At 36.6% G+C, this 17,936-nt stretch overlaps 1 protein-coding gene across 1 annotated transcript in view; it reads right to left on the bottom strand.

Moving 5' to 3' along the window:
- Positions 1 to 14,811, bottom strand: part of LOC106170538 (uncharacterized) — a 192,248-nt gene extending 177,437 nt beyond the window's left edge. Inside the window, exon 1 of the mRNA XM_087012706.1 lies at positions 14,457 to 14,811. Within this exon, the coding sequence (XP_086868832.1) occupies positions 14,457 to 14,543 (87 nt within the window). The 5' untranslated portion in view covers positions 14,544 to 14,811. The remainder of the gene's footprint in view (positions 1 to 14,456) is intronic.
- Between the last annotated feature and the right edge of the window lie 3,125 nt (positions 14,812 to 17,936).

Here is a 17,936-nt window from a genome sequence, read left to right as displayed (position 1 = left end):
TACAAAGGGTAAAAAGCACTAGTGTATTTTACAGAATTTAAACCCTCTCTTCAACCCCCCCCCCCCCCCCCCCTTAATCCTCTCAATGTCTTTTATTTAAACTACAATACCTGTAAGTAACACGTACTTCCCAGTATTACAGGTGTACCAAGATTGGGGTATTTTAGTTTCCGCAACATCTTTATTTACTAAAAGGTTAAGCACAAAATTCAAAGGGCAAAAAGCACTCATGCATCTACTAGTACCTAAACTTTGATCGTTTCATCCAGAGAAAGAAGAAGGGCCATAACACAGCTCTTTGTCATGATAAAAATGGTCCCCAGTCTCACGCTACAGTTTGAGGTTAACTTGAGAGTTGTATGTAACTCATGTGATACTACACAGCTAAGCTAGAAAAAAATTTACTACTCCCCTCACAAACAAAAAAAAGAAGAGATATTCTTTGTTACAAGCTCATTGTCCAGGTTCTCTAGGCAAAATGAATCTTCTTAGTTAAATCTGTTTATTCACTTGAAGATGTAAGTACAGGACTGTACAAAGAGAACAGCATGTTCAACACATGGAGTAGTACCATAAATTTTGGACTGTCAAATGACCTTGTTCTCACCTCAAGTTCATCACAAGTTGGGTGAAACAATTGAAAACAAAACATATATATATACACTTGAGAACCATACATATATAAGATACCTTTGTCAGGACTGAGCCAGCAACATCAAACCTTGGGGTTCTTATAATCCTGAAAAAAGTGTTTTAACCCTAAGTCAAAAAATGGCCTAAAACCTCATCAGATTTTTGTTCAAACGGGACCTTTTCCAGCCAAAAGGGCAGTTCTTTTACTCCCCCCCCCCCCCTTTCACCAAAACTCCACCCATGCCTGCAAGCCACTTTTGCTCGGCCCTGGTATAAACTACCAGTAAATGATCAATCTTCAACAGATACAGCTCACTTCAGAGTGGCAGATATTTATCATTTATTTTAAAAAGGACAGTGCACGCTTTTCAGTTCTGAGACATTTCATTAAGTTTTTTAAGAAGAAAGTAAAAAACATTAAGACAATGAAAACCCTATGTACTGTCCTTTTTACAGTACAGCATTCAAAAAGAGGCTCCATCTGATTTCCCTATTCCAGTATCTGCTAGAACAGGTGGATGATACAGGTGTATATAATAACATGCTGGATTACTAGTACAAACAAAAATGACATTAACAGTGATGGCTCTTCACACGCCATTGCCAGCAGATCACCTTGTAGAACACGTACAAAATAAATGTTTTCCTCGTGTGCCAAATCGGCCGATTCAACTTTAGACTCTTTCTTCTTTCTCAAAACAGTTGTACACCCATAAAGCTGATGGTAAATTTGACATTTCAAATCAAACTGCCCCATTTGAAAGTTTATATAGTAAGCTGTGGTTTCTGATACTTTTATTTTCAATACAATAGGTAAACCATGCTTATTATTAAGGTTTATTGAAGATTTTATCAAATTACTCAATAGCCTAAAATGACATCACTGACATTTGGAAGCCATAAAAGGTACCTAACTAAAAAGATTTTTAAAAAAATTCCCTACAATGATAGATGGATTTGACTATATGACTTCTACCTGTACCATGTCTAGTTCTTGTTGCAAAAGCCCAGCTAGCTTTGTCTTCCTGTTATTTCGTTTAATGTGAACAATAATTTTTCTAATTCTATGGGAAAATTTTGACAGCTGTCATCATGAATGATCTTAATTTTCATGGTAAATTCAATTAAGCCTGGATAGATGTCTGGCTCCTGGATGTTGACTCACTTCGTTATAAGACCTCATTGTAAAACTGCGCTTTCCTAATAGGAAATTTAACTGTAATTTAGTATGCTTGAAGCATTTTATACTGCACATTAACTTACTGGTGGTTCACTATAATCTTTCTGTAGGGAAATAACCATTTTTTAAGATACAGAGAATACATTCAACATGCATACAATGAAAGTGTGTAATGCACGTATCATTTGTAGAGAACACACTGCAATACATGGTGTTAATTTGTTTAGAAAAACACACACATACACACACACGTACACACACACATACACAAGAAAAAAGTCTTTAAATAATTTCAGTTATTTTAAAGATGTTTTACAAGTGACATATCTCAGTCATATCATGATTTTCAATTATAAAGTTTGCCACTACAACTCCTTTTACTGCTAGTAATAATTTAACACTTATCAGAATTACGGCTATTTCACAGGTTGACCAGATTATGTGGTCATCTTGACCTTCAGCATTAAGTGGTCAGCTAGACCTTTAACATTAAGTGGTGGACTTGACCTTCAGCATTAAGTGGTCAACTTGACCTTCAACAATAAGTGGTCAACTTGACCTTCCTATGGCTTGACTCCGTGTGAAGTGGTCAGCTCAGTGACCACACAGCAGTAAGCACAGGGATAACACATAGGGATAACATGGAGATAATGTAGGGATAGTATAAGGATAGATAACACAGGGATAACACTGGATAACAGTTTAACACAAGGATAACTTAAGGATAACATGGGATAACACAGGGATAGCATAGCATACATGTGTAACAAGAGATAGCACAGGGATAACAGGGATTACATGGAGATAATGTAGGGATAACTCAGGGATAATATGGGATAACACAGGGATAGTACAGGATAACAAGAGATAGCACAGGGATAACACAGAGATAATACAGGGATAAAAAGAATAACAACGACTGCACCGGAATAACATTGGGATAGCACAGGGATAGCATAGGATAATAAGATATAACACAGGGATAACACAGGGATTACATGAAGATAATGTAGGGATAACACAAGGATAACACAGGGATAACACTGGATAACATAGGGATAACTCAGGGATAACATGGGATAACACAGGGATAGTATAGGATAACAAGGGATAGCACAGAGACAACAAAGAAATGACATAGGGATACCATAGGGATTTCACAGACATTATTGACAAAGGGATAACAAATGGACAACAGGGATAACTGGGATACAAGGGGATAACAGAGATAACATATCATAACTGGGTTAACAAAGGGATAGCACAGGATAACATAGGATAACTGGGTTATCAAAGGGATAGCACAGGATAACATAGGATAACTGGGTTATCAAAAGGATAGCACAGGATAACATAGGATAACTGGGTTAACAAAGGGATAGCACAGGATAACATAGGATAGCTGGGTTAACAAAGGGATAGCACAGGATAACATAGGATAGCTGGGTTAACAAAGGGATAGCACAGGATAACATAGGATAACTGGGTTTTCAAAGGGATAGCACAGGATAACATAGGATAACTGGGTTATCAAAGGGAAAGCACAGGATAACATAGGATAACTGGGTTATCAAAGGGATAGCACAGGATAACATAGGATAACTGGGTTATCAAAGGGAAAGCACAGGATAACATAGACATAAAATTAGGAATAACATAGATATAACAATGGAATAACAAAAAAAATGACAGAGGGAGGGTATAATTATCATATTTAGTGCAGACTAAAATGAGTTTTATGAACCTCCATTAACAATGGTAGCTGTTTTTATCCAAATTTATTAGTTTGTTTGTTTGTTTGTTTGTTAACAGTCAAGATATCCCATAAAGTTTTTCAATTTTGGTGAAATTTTCAGCAGTAACATGCAATTATTTAAGAGGGGAAGAACTGATGAAAATTTCAACTGGGTCCAGATTTCATAACATTTAAAAGTGATTTATTTTATTTTATTTTATTTTATCATTATTGACATCTTGCCTTTGTCCTTGGAATGCTCTCATCTTTCATTATTTTCACCATCTTAAATGTGGTTTAAAACAATGCCGTGTACGTCAAAACATTGCATGTTGTACCCCAACTGCCCTCAGTAGATCTGGGTTAAGGACCATTGACAGTTCTGTCAAACAATGCCAACAGTGTTACAGCATAGCATGACAATTAGCATTGGGAGCATTTATCAGCCAACTACTTGCAGCAGATTATAGTCTGTGTATATATCTGAAGACCTTATGTCAGCCAAGTGATCAGATTTTCAGACTGAAACCTCCTGCAAACACAACACTCACTGAAAACAGACATATTTGGTTAAAACAGTTTGGATAATGATCATTATTGTCTTTCAGTCTGGTTAAGACTACTTGATTTTTTTTTTTTTTTTTCATTTTCTAAAACAATTACCTATGCTTAATCTTATATTATTGTAAATATTTGAAAAATAAAAAGGACCCAACCAAATGTCTTTGAGCCTCTTTATCTATAAATTTATGCTGAAGATTTTATAAGATAGTAATTAATGGCAATTTATATCAATTTCAGGCTTAATTGTTTCATTTTAAGGGACAGACCCCTGGTGTTAGGTCCTCTCCCCCCCCCCCCCCCCACAATCACTCCCACACATGCACACTGTCACCCCCACCTACAATCACCATCCCCAACACTCGCAAAGACAAATTCATGCCGAGTTTCATAAAGTGTACTTCAGTGATCTGTGCAGAGGCAATCCATTAAGATGCGACGTGATTACTACATACTAGTAGGTAATACACTGAGTCCAGAGGGAGAAACGCACACAGATTTCTCCGTATACTGCTCCTAAACAAGTAGCTTTCAGTTAATGACAGTCAACAGGAAAACATGAGTCATTCTTATTTAGTTTGGTTTGCCTTGGTTATGTTATTAGACTTCATTATTTGGAAGACTGAATTTACATGTAGCTCCTTAAATATATGCTGATCCCTAAAACTAGCCCTGCTGGCATCATCAGGATCACTTAAGAAACGATCTGTTTAGACTCAGTGTGAATGCGCACCGAAGAAGCACATCACAGGAAATTACAATGATTGCTCATTACTAGTACATGTGTTTATCAATCAGCTGCTCAGAACAGGTTAGAGGATATCAATTACAATGCTATAATAATGTACGTACATGAAACTACTGGCACAGTAGTTGATTTATTTCTTGTGGTTATATTTCAATAATTTACCAAAGGAAAGATTTTGTTTTGAACTTAAAAACTTGTTTTCAATAATTCAAATTTTTAAGGAAAGATGCAGGACACTGCCCTTGGACTCCTTGAATTCTTTCCAAAGACCCCATTCCCAGAAGTTAGATCGATCCAACTAGATCGACCTAACTCCCTGGGGGTTCACGCTAAATAGCTGTCAGCCGAGCGGACACGAAAGTTAATTACCCCCTCACAGCTTGTAGTAGGCGGGACGGACATTTAAGCCGGATTATCTGACAGTAATCTAGTGAGACTCCCCACGGGGATAGATCGATCTAAAATCTATGGGAATGCGCCCTCAGACTTGAGGTACATGGAGTCAGAACCAAAGCTATCACTCTAATCAGCTTTAAAAATTATAATTGATAAAAAATTTTCCCTATGACAACACTCGTGGGCCCTATGAAAACACTTGATTCAAATCCCCACATGGTCTCCAGTCCAGCATGTGACCACCTGAATGAAAAAGCTCTCCACATATTTTTTTTTTAATTCTTAGATGATAAAACTGACATCTGAAGCAAAAAAAAATAATAATAAATACTCCAGACAAACACCACCCAACATAAAGCCAACAAATTGTTTTAATGAAGTACCACACATCTGGGAACTGTAGAATATATATCAGCCCTTATTGTCATGTAATTTGCCTTGCTAATTCTGAAATTAAACACATATATATGAAAACGTGTTATGTGGCAAGTGGGTAGAGCACATCTAATATGAACATCCCAAATACACCATTATTGCCCTTTCTACCTAAACTGTCTGCAGGCAGTTTTAATTGCTCACAAATGACACATTTCACGATCTGCTACTTGACTTTTGATTTTATTCATGTTTGACAGCTTGCATAATTTAGAAAAATTTAAGACAGAATATAACATCATATTTCTTATCCCTTGCGCAAACATAAAAAAAGTTTTATGAAGGCAGCGTGGGTACCAAAATCAAGCACCCATTGCAACTGATTACAATTCAATGACTTAAAATGCTTTCACAAGTTTACTTTTTCATTCAATTATTTGTTTATTTATTTATTTATTTATTTATTTATTTATTTATTTATTTATCCTTTTTACCAATTCAAATACTGATTGATTTGATAAAATAAAAACAAGCAGCCCTGAAGTGCTAGACTTCAATAGTTTCTTTAAAACATTGTTCACAAAGTTCTAAAAATGGCTGAATTCACCACAAACTGCCTTGATGATATTATAGCATTTGAGCTGCGGACTGAATTACTCTACATGACAATGCATTCTTTCTACCTGAAGCTTTTACTATAAATCTTGCCCTACTTAACATGACAGAGCACTGACTGCTAGCTGAGACCACTGACTCAGAAGACAAAGGTCAGATGATGGCATCGATGGTGTCAAGAAAAACAACACAAGAGGTTGCCTTTCTTCCTTTGAAATTTTTTATTTTATGCATAACACCTTTCTTTACTCTGTTGTTGTGTTCTCTACTCTGCTCTGCTCTAATTCATTTCATTTTAACTTTTATCTCTATAGTAAATATTTCCTTTACATTACTTCTCATATTTCATTTCAATTCCTTTTTAATTCTTTGTCTTTTTATTTATCTATTTATTTATTTATTTATTTATTTATTTATTTGGGGGGGTACAGGGGGAGGAGGAGGGAGAAGAAAGTTTTGTCATTCGGCTTTGCTGTCCCTACAGTATAAAAGCCAGCTGTGTGAGAAAATCTTAAGTCTTAAAATGTGACTAATTACACATAGACTGGTGTAAAAGATAATAAATAGCTACTAATTAAAGGGATAATAACTCTTCGTATGAGACCTATATTTCACAATAAAAACCTTGTGAATAACTCATAGAAATATAATATATTCTGTTTTACCACAAAAACAGCAGTTATAGCTTTTATTCTGATATTTGAACTTGTCTTTAGACCACGTGACCTCCATTGATGTCTATACTCTGTTAAAATCTCTTAAGAGATTTTAACAAAAAACCAAACTTTTTAGAAAAAAACCAGGGGCTAACTTTGAATGTAAAAATGGATTCATTAACCATTGGTAAGTATGGGAAAATTGTTGTTTACTCCAGGAAAATTCATTTTTTGGCCGAAACGAAGAGTTATTATTGCTTTAAGGTGATAAGCTGCAGAAGCACTCTTTGAGTGCAGACCTCCACCAAGGCAACTCAATTTTCATTATTATTAATCAAATCAAAATAAACTAATGGGTCACCACAATAATCTAATCTAATACAAGTTAGCCCATTTCAGATCTATCCTGAGAATGTTATGAAAATTTGTGCTCTAACTCTTTGAGTAAGGCTGTCAACTATCAATCCAAAAAAGGCAAAATCATCACCACCTCACCAAAGGTAATTAAGTCTTCACAGCTGTGAAACCTACTGGAATAGTAATTGAATATCAATTACCAATGGCCCAACAGCAATGACCTGTCTGTTAAGCCAATATTAAACCATTTAACATCCTTCGGGTGGGTTCAGACAGTTTTCAAAAGGCCTGGAGACGTGTCTTATATGACACGAATGAAATTACTTCTGAACCCCTGAAAACAAGGGGGTTTGTCCTATCATAAATGATATACATGTATGAGTACCTGGTATACTTCATGCAAAAGTGTAGTTTTGCCAACTCCAAAGACTCTCCTTAGGGCTAGAAAACTCCAAATGTCCACTAGGAATTAAAATGTATCTCGGTTCTAAGGGTGCTTTCCCAGAGATTTAGATCGATCTAAAGATTAAGATTTAGATCGACCTAACTCCCTGGGGGTTCACGCTAAATTGCAGTCAGCCGAGCGGGCACCATAGTTAATTACCCCCTTACAGCTTTTAGTAGGCGGGACAGACGCTTAAGCCAGCCAAGCTGACAGTAATCTAGTGAGACTCTCCACAGGGATAGAGCGATCTAAAAATCTATGGAAATGGGGTGTAAGACATTTCTAGCGTAGGAAGGTAATGGGGCTCAGTCTACCAAAAAAAAAAAAGCAACAAACACATCCCCCTACTAGTATTTAAAATCACTGACTTCAAGCCTATGCTGTTGCTTTTAAGTTTTTAAGTTTCACCTTTGACTGCTTTACTTCAATAACTGACTACACAAAACCCGACTCAATCTTAGAGCTTTAAATGTGAGACTGTCTCTCATTCACAACATGGCAACCCACTTCAAAGCTTGCCACACAATCCCCTAGTTGAAATTATTTTAATTCTTTCCAAAGAATCAATTTTCCACTTTATTTTTTCTTAATTTTCAATGATTTTTTTTTCATTGTCTTTTTTTTTCCCCAAAGCGACAGAGATGGTTGCCAGCACAGCAGGAGTTCACCAGCACATAGGAGTGATATATGACACTGAGACACACCTTAAACCTGAACCAGTTTTGGTCTGAGGTCAGTTTGGGACTTTCATTACTACCAATAATGTGAAAAACACCTACGAAAACCACCTACTGTACTTCAGTAATTACAGCCCCTAGGCAAATGATTGGTCAATGATGACAGACTTCATACCTGAACCAGCTAAGGTCTTAGTCCATTGCAACTATCGCAATATACAGGTATCTTTCAGAACCACATAGAACAAGTCACCTGGTCAAGGTACACCTGCTATACATGATGTAATGCATTCTTAAAGTTTAATGAGTAATTCCATAGAGTACTGTTAATTCAGTTTGGTATGATGTATATGAAGTATATGCATGTACTAGCAGTCCTGCCACAGTGTCAACAGAGGGATTTTTCTGTTAAGGCTGTAATATTTTCTTTTCTTTTTTTTTTCTTTTCTTTTTTTTTTTAGTCAAATTATTTCATTTTACTACAAAATACTTTCTTGGAGATTTGTTATTATTATTATTATTATTATTATAACATCTTATTTTGAAAAAAATGTATATCTATAGACCTAATATAGAAAATGAGTCAGCTAACTAAAAGAAATGGCAACATTATTTATGGTCAACTAATTAGTAAAAACTCAACAGTACACAGTTGGTCTGGACTACATGAGAATCCACACATACACACTTTATGTACTTCGACGTCAGATACAAAATTGGCAAGAGTGAATCTTTATGTACAACTAGGAGACAAGCATAGTTCCAGTATCTTATCTGCAACGTAACTTACATGTATACTGCTACTGATCTGACAAACAGACTGATGCAATAACTTTGACTTTCTTTGTTGATTGACGAATCTATCTGATTGCAATTAAATAAATGGCTCAACAAGAGGCATGTGTTTACACAGAGTTAAGTTGGATATAACTGGTTATATAACTTGGTCCTGATATGGTGATGTATGTTTGATATCATGTATGGGACTAGATGTTTGGTTCATACACCAGTCTGGTCAAATATGGCAGTCCCTGGCTATAGAGACAGATAGTTAGTTGCCAAGAGTGCATGTCTGCATGTGACAGCCGTGCATTTTGTGTGACTCCTGTGGTGATATGTCACCTGATACATACAAATAAGCAAATACACACACACACACACACACACACACACACACACACACACACAAACACCACAAAAACGCACACAGTGTCCACTACGGTACATTCTAAGTAAACCACTTCCAGGTTTCACAAAAATGAATCTTCCTGCACACAGTAGCCATCATAATCTCTGTGTTTATTACCAGTATATATACAGTCAACATGCCATGATAGGCTATCATCATGTCAACAAAGACGCCTTATACCCATCAACATGAAGTGTTAAAGATAAACACCACTATAAATGACCAAGTCTTTCAGGTTCACCTAATGATAATCCATAAGCCTTGACCCATGACAAACTACAGGAAGATTGTGGAGACAAACAATGACTTTCAAAAACGAGAGAAAAAGTGAGAATAAGGATAAAGGTCGCCATGGGGAGGAAGCAAGATATTTTACATTTAAACTGGACGTTCATCTTTTTAATTCTGATTACTAGTACATGATTTTTTATGTATCTATTTTATTGATATTTCGACATTTTATATATATTTATAATTTTTTTTATATATTTTTTTATCATACCCATTTCCAGATCACTGGCACATGCATTCTTTTCAGTTCACAGTGGAAGCCGTACTTTATCTATAAATTTGTACATTGTGTGAGCCCTTTTTATTTACAGGGGCGGATTTAGGCCGTCTTCTGGGTCTTCCGGAAGACGGTCAGAATTTCAAGTCTTTTCAAGATTTTATATAGACGTATAGACGGGTATCTAACTTTTTCTGTCGGAAGACGGTCAAAAATAAGGATGGATCAACAAAGATAATTTGGAAGACTGTCAGAAAATATCTCTGGATCCGCCCCTGATTTGGATGGCAATTAGAGAGAGAAAGAGGTCCAATGTCACCCTCTACCTCATAAAATAAGCTATTATGCAAACTGGCAAACACAAGGATACAAAGTCCTCCAGATTAACTTATTTGCTCTATTTCACCTGGTCACTGTTTGACACAGTGCAATGGTAGAAATAAATGACCATGGCCTATAGCTACAGACTAAAGCATAGACCCTATACACCCTAAAGCAGAAACCCTATACCTGGTACACCCTAAAGCAGAGACCCAGCCTATACACCCAAAAGCAGAGATCTTCACCCCTATAGACCTTAGAGCAGAGACACTATAGACCCTAAAGCAGAGATTTTCACCCTTTCTTTCAGGGGCTTAACTCTGTTATCAACGTGTCTCTGCTGTTTAACAGTACAGTTACTAGAAAACACACACACACACATATACATATAACTAGTTTTCAGTTTTCAGCCGTCTTCTGCAGGGGCGGATCCAGAGTTATTTTCTGACAGTCTTCCAAATTATCTTTGTTGATCCATCCTCCATTTTTTGACCGTCTTCCGACAGAAATAATTAGATACCCGTCAATGTAAACTTGAAAATCTGACCGTCTTCTGGAAGACCCAGAAGACCCCTTAAATCCGCCCCTGTTCTGGGTCTTCCAAAAGATTGTCAGATTTTCAACTTTACTAGGACAGGGATCAAATGTTTTCTGTCAGAAGACGGTCAAAAAAGGAGGAAGGATAAACAAAGATAATATGGGAGACTGTCAGAAAATATCTCTGGATCTGCCCCTGGTAAGGGTAGTGACTTTCTGCCCAGGCCAGTTAATTTATCTCCACCATCAAGAATCAAAGAATTGGTAACATTTTACCCCAAGTGTAACATGCTGTGGTTTTGTGAAGGCCTCCACACTTTCACCACCCTTACCCTAAACCTCACCTTCAGCTAAAATGGGCAAAAATAAAGGGCAGTTGATTTTATTACTAGAAAATAAACATAAATATTTGCAAAGCTTAATAAGGAACTCTAACACATCAAAAATCAATATTCTTCACATCTGAGATATGCTAGCTGAAATCGCCAGTGAAATCCTGAAAATATTGCAGAGTTGGTTCTGTGTACGTGTTCATGTCATTCACAAATGTCCCATTAAAAGATGAGATGAGAAGCGAGATGAGACAGAGTTCAAACCACAACCCCTCCACAGTATTATATACCTCAGTTATCCTAACCTTCCTCCCCACCTTACACATTAAAAAAAAATACTACAAAAACACCTGGCCCAGACAACGTTATCTTTTTCTTGTTTACAAAACCAGCTTGTCTCTATCTCCATTTATCTTGTTTATGAGTCACAATGAGACATCCAAGACAATGACGATAATTCCGTATGATTTTCCACTTTTATTTTTATGATTCACCATCTGTAATTGATGTCTCATTTGGAACAATAACAAATGAGAAGCTTTCAAAAAAAATGAAGCAAGAACAGTTCACAAATACGTAACCGTTCCAACCAAAAATCTGGAACGCAGCAGGGGTGTTGAGCAGCTCATGGGATCAGAAGTAGCTTTCTGATCTGCTGTTTTAAATGTCACAGAGGTAAAAACCATCACTAACAATAACTTAAGTCATATTAGAATCTGTATCGTCTCTCAGTTCTCATACCTTATCTATTTACTTGTCTTTGTACTTTGTAAAATTAGTAGTGTGGAGAGCCTGTAAAATGTATCTAGACACACTTAACTGCTCAGTTTAGCATGGTAATTAGTCAATCTTTTCAACCGGCAAAAATGATCAAAATTTTCAGATACTAACTAGTACATATTTCATTATCACAAAAATTATATTCATAACGGTATTGCATTTTTGGTGTCTTTACTGCATAAAATAAAACTGTAGAGTAGCCTGGTTTTTCATTTTGTTGCTACAAGTCAATTGAAATGTTCTGATATACCAACTTCAAAAAAACAGTATCTGTATTATTCATAGTTTTCTCCACTGGAAAGAGTAATTACCGTTTTATGAAAGTAATCTTAAGACCTTGCTGAGGACACAGCTAGTACATCAAGTGATGCAAATATCTCTATATGCATGCACACACCACAGAATATTAACAATTTGTAAAATAAATAGCTCTTCAAAGGAGCCTTTCATCCACACATAGAATGTTGGGGTAGCTTTAAGGTTATGGAGATATATTTCAATAATAATGTCTCCATAATAACGGTACACTATATGACTTTCATAGGACGTTTCCTCTATGTACTACTGTAGCCTATTTTATATTACATGAAATGCAAATAAAGTTAATCCTATCCCAACCACCTTTTTTAAAACTTATTCAGTTCTTAATCAGTCATTTCACTGTATCAATTAAGTGTGGGTGCATTGTAGCAAAAAATATTGCCACCAACAATTGACTCACACAGTTCATTTAAAACAAATGCCTTGAGCACGGATCAATCTGATAGCTTGGGTAGAACTCACAATACTGTGTTGTGTAGTAAATGGACGTCACAGGGTGATTTGAGAAGGATTACGAGATTCATGACTGAAAATACTGTTGTTCCCTCTTGGTGTTATTTCCATTTCACTGCTTTAAATACAACAGACACAAAGTTAATCACACCAGGCAATAAATAGAAGTGTCAAGCTCAGGTCAATGAAAGTACTGGAATATGAAAGCTGCAAGGTAAATTGTACATATAATATAATACAATACAATAATATTTATATGGCATAATACAATACAATACAATACAATATCATCATAAAATCAGTGCCAAAAAAAGTTCAAAGAAAGCAATAAATGTAACATTTCAGCATAAAAGCAATATAAAAGTATAAAAATTTAAAAGCAACATAAAAAAGTATATAAAGATGTGTTCCACAGTGCACTTCCTCTCCATAACATTTTTTCATCCTTTCTGAAAACATTATAACACTCCTCATTCCAACCACTTTAGTTAAAAAAAATAACAATTTAAGGGACAGCTGTTGATTTTACTTTTTACATCAATTTCACATACAAAATTTCAGTTGTGGGGGAAAAAGTGGAAACAATGCCAAATAACCCACAATGCAAGTGCTATTAAATCTCCCCTCCCCCAACAGGTGCAAGTGCTATTAAATCTCCCCTCCTCCTCTCCCCCGCACCCCCCCCAGCCCCAAAATTTCAGAGGTCATCAGAGGTCACTGGAAAACCTAGACACATGATGATAGTAAAGGTCAGTTGCCAGTGACCCCTGAAACTGAAGGTGATTGTCAGTGACAATGAACATTGCACGCTAAACACGTTTACAGCTCTGTGTTCTAGCTGCTAACAGTCAATATAGCACTCTATAATTATTTCTTTCCCAGACTGTGCATGTATGATGTAATCCACTTGGGTAAATTAACTGCATCATTTATTAAATTAACTGCTCAGTTTGCACCCCCATTTGGGGCCACCTGTTCTGTTACTCACTAGCACTAAATTAGTAAGTAGAGGCGGGGGCGGGAGGGTGTATAAAATAGCAAGTAAATATATACTGGTGAAATGTCAGCAGAATATATACCTTCAATACTAGTAATTGACAACAAAAGCAATGACAACAACAACAACAATAACAATCAAGTTACAAATTACCCTGGCATGAAGTTGTTATCCTGAATGGACAGATTTATTGGAATAAAACTATACTCTCTACCAGGGCCACAGATTGATTTTTCACTAGATATTCACAGATATATCTCTGGTTAAATTAACAGTTATTCTCTGCACTGTGAAAGCAAAAATGTCCACATAATATTATAATAATTGCGGCCCTGGTAGAGGGTAGAATTTATGAAACTAAGAAACTGAAAGCTGAATGCAAACAAGCAGTAAAAAGCATTACCTTTTTACCATTATTATCATAAGTGATAATAATAATAATAATAATTATAATAACAATAATATGGCGTTCTGAACACGAAGGAGCGGTGGGGGGCGGGAGTGCGTGCAATATGGCACCGTCCTTGCGCCGTTGCGGTCAGTCAGTTGATATATCACTACCAATACAAACAACAAGAGACATGGGTTGAGAAAACACACGCACAGACAGCCTTCTTGCCACACGGTGGTGGGTACTCACCCTCCCCTCGCCCTCGTGATCGGGTTCTGGGTCCGGCGGAGAGATGGAGATGCTAATCTGAGGGGTGATGGTTCTAGGACTTGCCATAGCTGCTGCCTTCTCTTCTACTTCTGTTGTCGTCAACGTCGTATTGTAGACAAAATTTTCAGGTACCACCTGTAGTTAACTCCCGTAGTATCCACGTATGTTTAATCCGAAATGAATACTTGGGCGAAGTTGACGTGATGTCTGCAAGCGTTCAGGACTGTGCCCTCCAACACGTGCTGACACTGCACTATTAAAGCAAGAATGCACGCAAGATATCAGCTGCTTGTTGACCCACAAACTTCCCCGGCTTTACTCCGCTTATGCTGCGGTCGCACCGACATGCAACCTACAAAAGCAACAAGTCTTGAATAAAAACGTGCTTCCCAGAGTGATCGAAGACTAAATATAGCTAGATTAAATCCCCAATGCGACGTCCAAGCAGCGTTCCTGCTCTAAATTACCATTAACGCTTAAAAATTTGCAACTTGGTGGTCGGCAGATTCGTAGCAGCCGCTCTTTCTGTAAACAAGCACCTTGCGGTGTGTCTAAAATTAGGAATGCGACCTGATAAAACCGACCTAAATTATTCTCTTGCAGTAACTCTGACTTTGGTTTGTCACAGTGCGACAGAGAAGTGACGGCAAAGTTCCACAGGTGGGCTGCGAATTAAGAACACCCGAGTTTTAAATTACTATAATATTTTCATAAGGCCTGAACATGGAGCCTCCATAGCCCCCCCCCCCCCCCCCCCCCCATGTAGTTGCGTTTAGGGTGGTAGTTCCTAAGTCCACAAATTTTGTACACCCTATATGAAATAATTTAATATTTGCAAATTGCAAACTTTTGGACTAAGCTGTAGGCCTATCTTGTATTCACTGTTGGAAATAAATTTTAAAAATCTTACAGGATCATAAATAACATAGGCCCTTCATGGTTGTAGGCCTATACAGGGGCGGATCCAGAGATATTTTCTGACAGTCTTAATTAATTTCCAAATCATCTTTGTTGATCCATCTTCCATTTTTGTCCGTCTTCCAACAGAAAACATTAGATGGCTGACAACGTAAACTTGAAAATCTGACAGTCTTCCAGAAGACCCAGAAGACGGCCTAAATCCGCCCCTAGTATAGGATTAATAGGGGCCTGCAATAAATAACCTATGTCGTAAGCGCAAATTTATATTGCACGTAGGCCTACGTTAATAAAATACCACATATTATTTGGGAACAAATTCTCTAAATATGAAAATCACATGCAGGGCCTAAGTAATTCAGGCACTCCTGGACAAGGCTTTCAATTCATACAGGTCTTATGTAGGCCTATTGGCTACTATATAGACCTACAACAATTTGCCAATTTGCGATTTGGGGCCATGGATTTCTGATTGCAATTTAAATTAAACAGCGATTCCATGGCGCGGTTGTAAAAATACTTGTTTCCTTCATTTCATTCCCAAACATAGTAGGCTACACTCTGTTTTAAAAGAGGCGGATATAGGCCCTACATGATTGGCCTAACAAACCGTTTTCCTTTTGAATAACTTTTATGAAGACTTTGTCTCATAAGTACGCCTATCCGTCTTGTCATCCTTTTCTTTATAAATTAAAAAAATCTTCTTTTAAAAAGGCGCAGGTGGAAATGTCGAGACTAAATATCCAAAGAAACGAAATTTGGTACATTTCATTAATTTGATTTTAATTAACAGTGCCAAATTCACCATATAGTTTAATTCAAAACAACTATAGGCCTATATACCCTCTCCCTCTCCCTCTCCCCCCTTCCTCTCAAGACAGACAGGAATTGCCGGCGAAACATCGAATCTGATAAACATTCCACCTTTGTATCTGTGAAAACATGGATACTTCCACAAAAGAAACTCTACTCTGTTGTCGTTTTCTGTCCCATTTTCAAGTGAACGGAATCGCTTACCTCTGAGCTATATAATTTCTACTTTCGATGGGTTTTTTTATTTGTTTACTTAAATTTTTACAACAATTGCAGTTTAAATCTTCTAAATCATAATTATGATTATAATGAATCCAAAAATCCTCCCATTTCGATCGGTTTGCGCCTTACACCGTAACTATTGGCGCATTTAGATTCACACATCGAACTATAGCTAGGTCGGGGATTCTTGTTAAAGTGCAATCAGTTCAATCAGCTCAATCAGCACACAACAGTTAATTACCCCCTAGCTGCTCTAGGAGGCGTGCCAGGTAATTAAATTAAGCTGATCCACTGATTGCCCTTTAACGAGAATTCCCTGCAGAGTTGGACCGTTCAAGCTAGTGCGATGTGTGAATCTGAATGCGGTTTAAGTCAGATATCGTTGTTAACGACAACGGTGTAAAATCAATTCCTTTTTTTTTTTTTCAATGAAATATGGCCCCTTTATTACGATGTTCCATTAAACTTTTGCTTTGCCCGTTTACTGATAAAATCCGAAGTAATCCATACATGTATAAGATTCCCTGGCACCAGATTTCTGTACTTATTGTTATAATTAAATAGACGTTAAAACTGTGGTGATAGTTATTCAGGTAAAGTTGATCTGCTTGAAACCAAAAACAATTTTGACAAGAAAGATCGAATAAGCAAATCTACCTCCATGTATTTTTGATGAAACACCAACATCATAACGAGGTTTATTGTTGCATAATCTAATCGGATAAGGAAATAGATCCTAACGTATCGATATACCTAAATGGTTTTATTATTTCATATATCTTTGCTGGTCGTTCTAACTTTGTGTTCGGTCTTTTAACACTCATGTACTTAAGAATTTTTAGCTCTAAAGAACTCGTTAGCCGCCAATGAGCTATGCTATATTTGCGATGAAAATCAGAACATTACATTGCTGGAAGTTTGTAGGAACTATAAAAGACAGGCAACTGAAGAACCGTCTATGGTTTTATCTTTCTTCTAGCTCCTATATGCATAGCTTTTACATAGTTTGAAAAATTAAATAAATGTACAACTAGACTAGTGTCATCGCGGTACGTGATATAAAGGTAGTACCGAGATAGATCTTCACATGAATGTGAAAAAAAAAAAACGTTTACATTTTGTCACCAAGGACACTGTGCCATGCTATCGCTGGAAATTTCTTCAAATTTAATAAAACATAAAAATAAAATGCGCGTTATCTTCGGATTTATTTAAATATGAAATGCGCCGCTACGTAATTTTTGTGATGTACGGACGAGAAATCCGCTAATGTTTCAATTAAAATTTAATATTTTATCCGCTAATATTTTAATTAAATATCAATTAAAATTGATTTGCCAATATCTAAGACATTATTAAAATGATACTTTATACGCCGTTAGAAATGTCCCCAAATCATTTTTAAAACGAGATGCTCTGCAGAGCTACCAATGCAGACTTTTAAAATGATAAAACCTCTCAAATTAAAAGCACCAAATTTCGATATTTCCTACTGAAATGTCAGTT

Source organism: Lingula anatina, chromosome 5 (assembly GCF_051362555.1).
Source record: "Lingula anatina isolate TDL-2025a chromosome 5, LinAna3.0, whole genome shotgun sequence".
Lineage (NCBI taxonomy): Eukaryota > Metazoa > Brachiopoda > Lingulata > Lingulida > Lingulidae > Lingula > Lingula anatina.
Note: the sequence above shows the minus strand (reverse complement) of the source record. Positions and strands in the feature narration are given on the sequence as shown.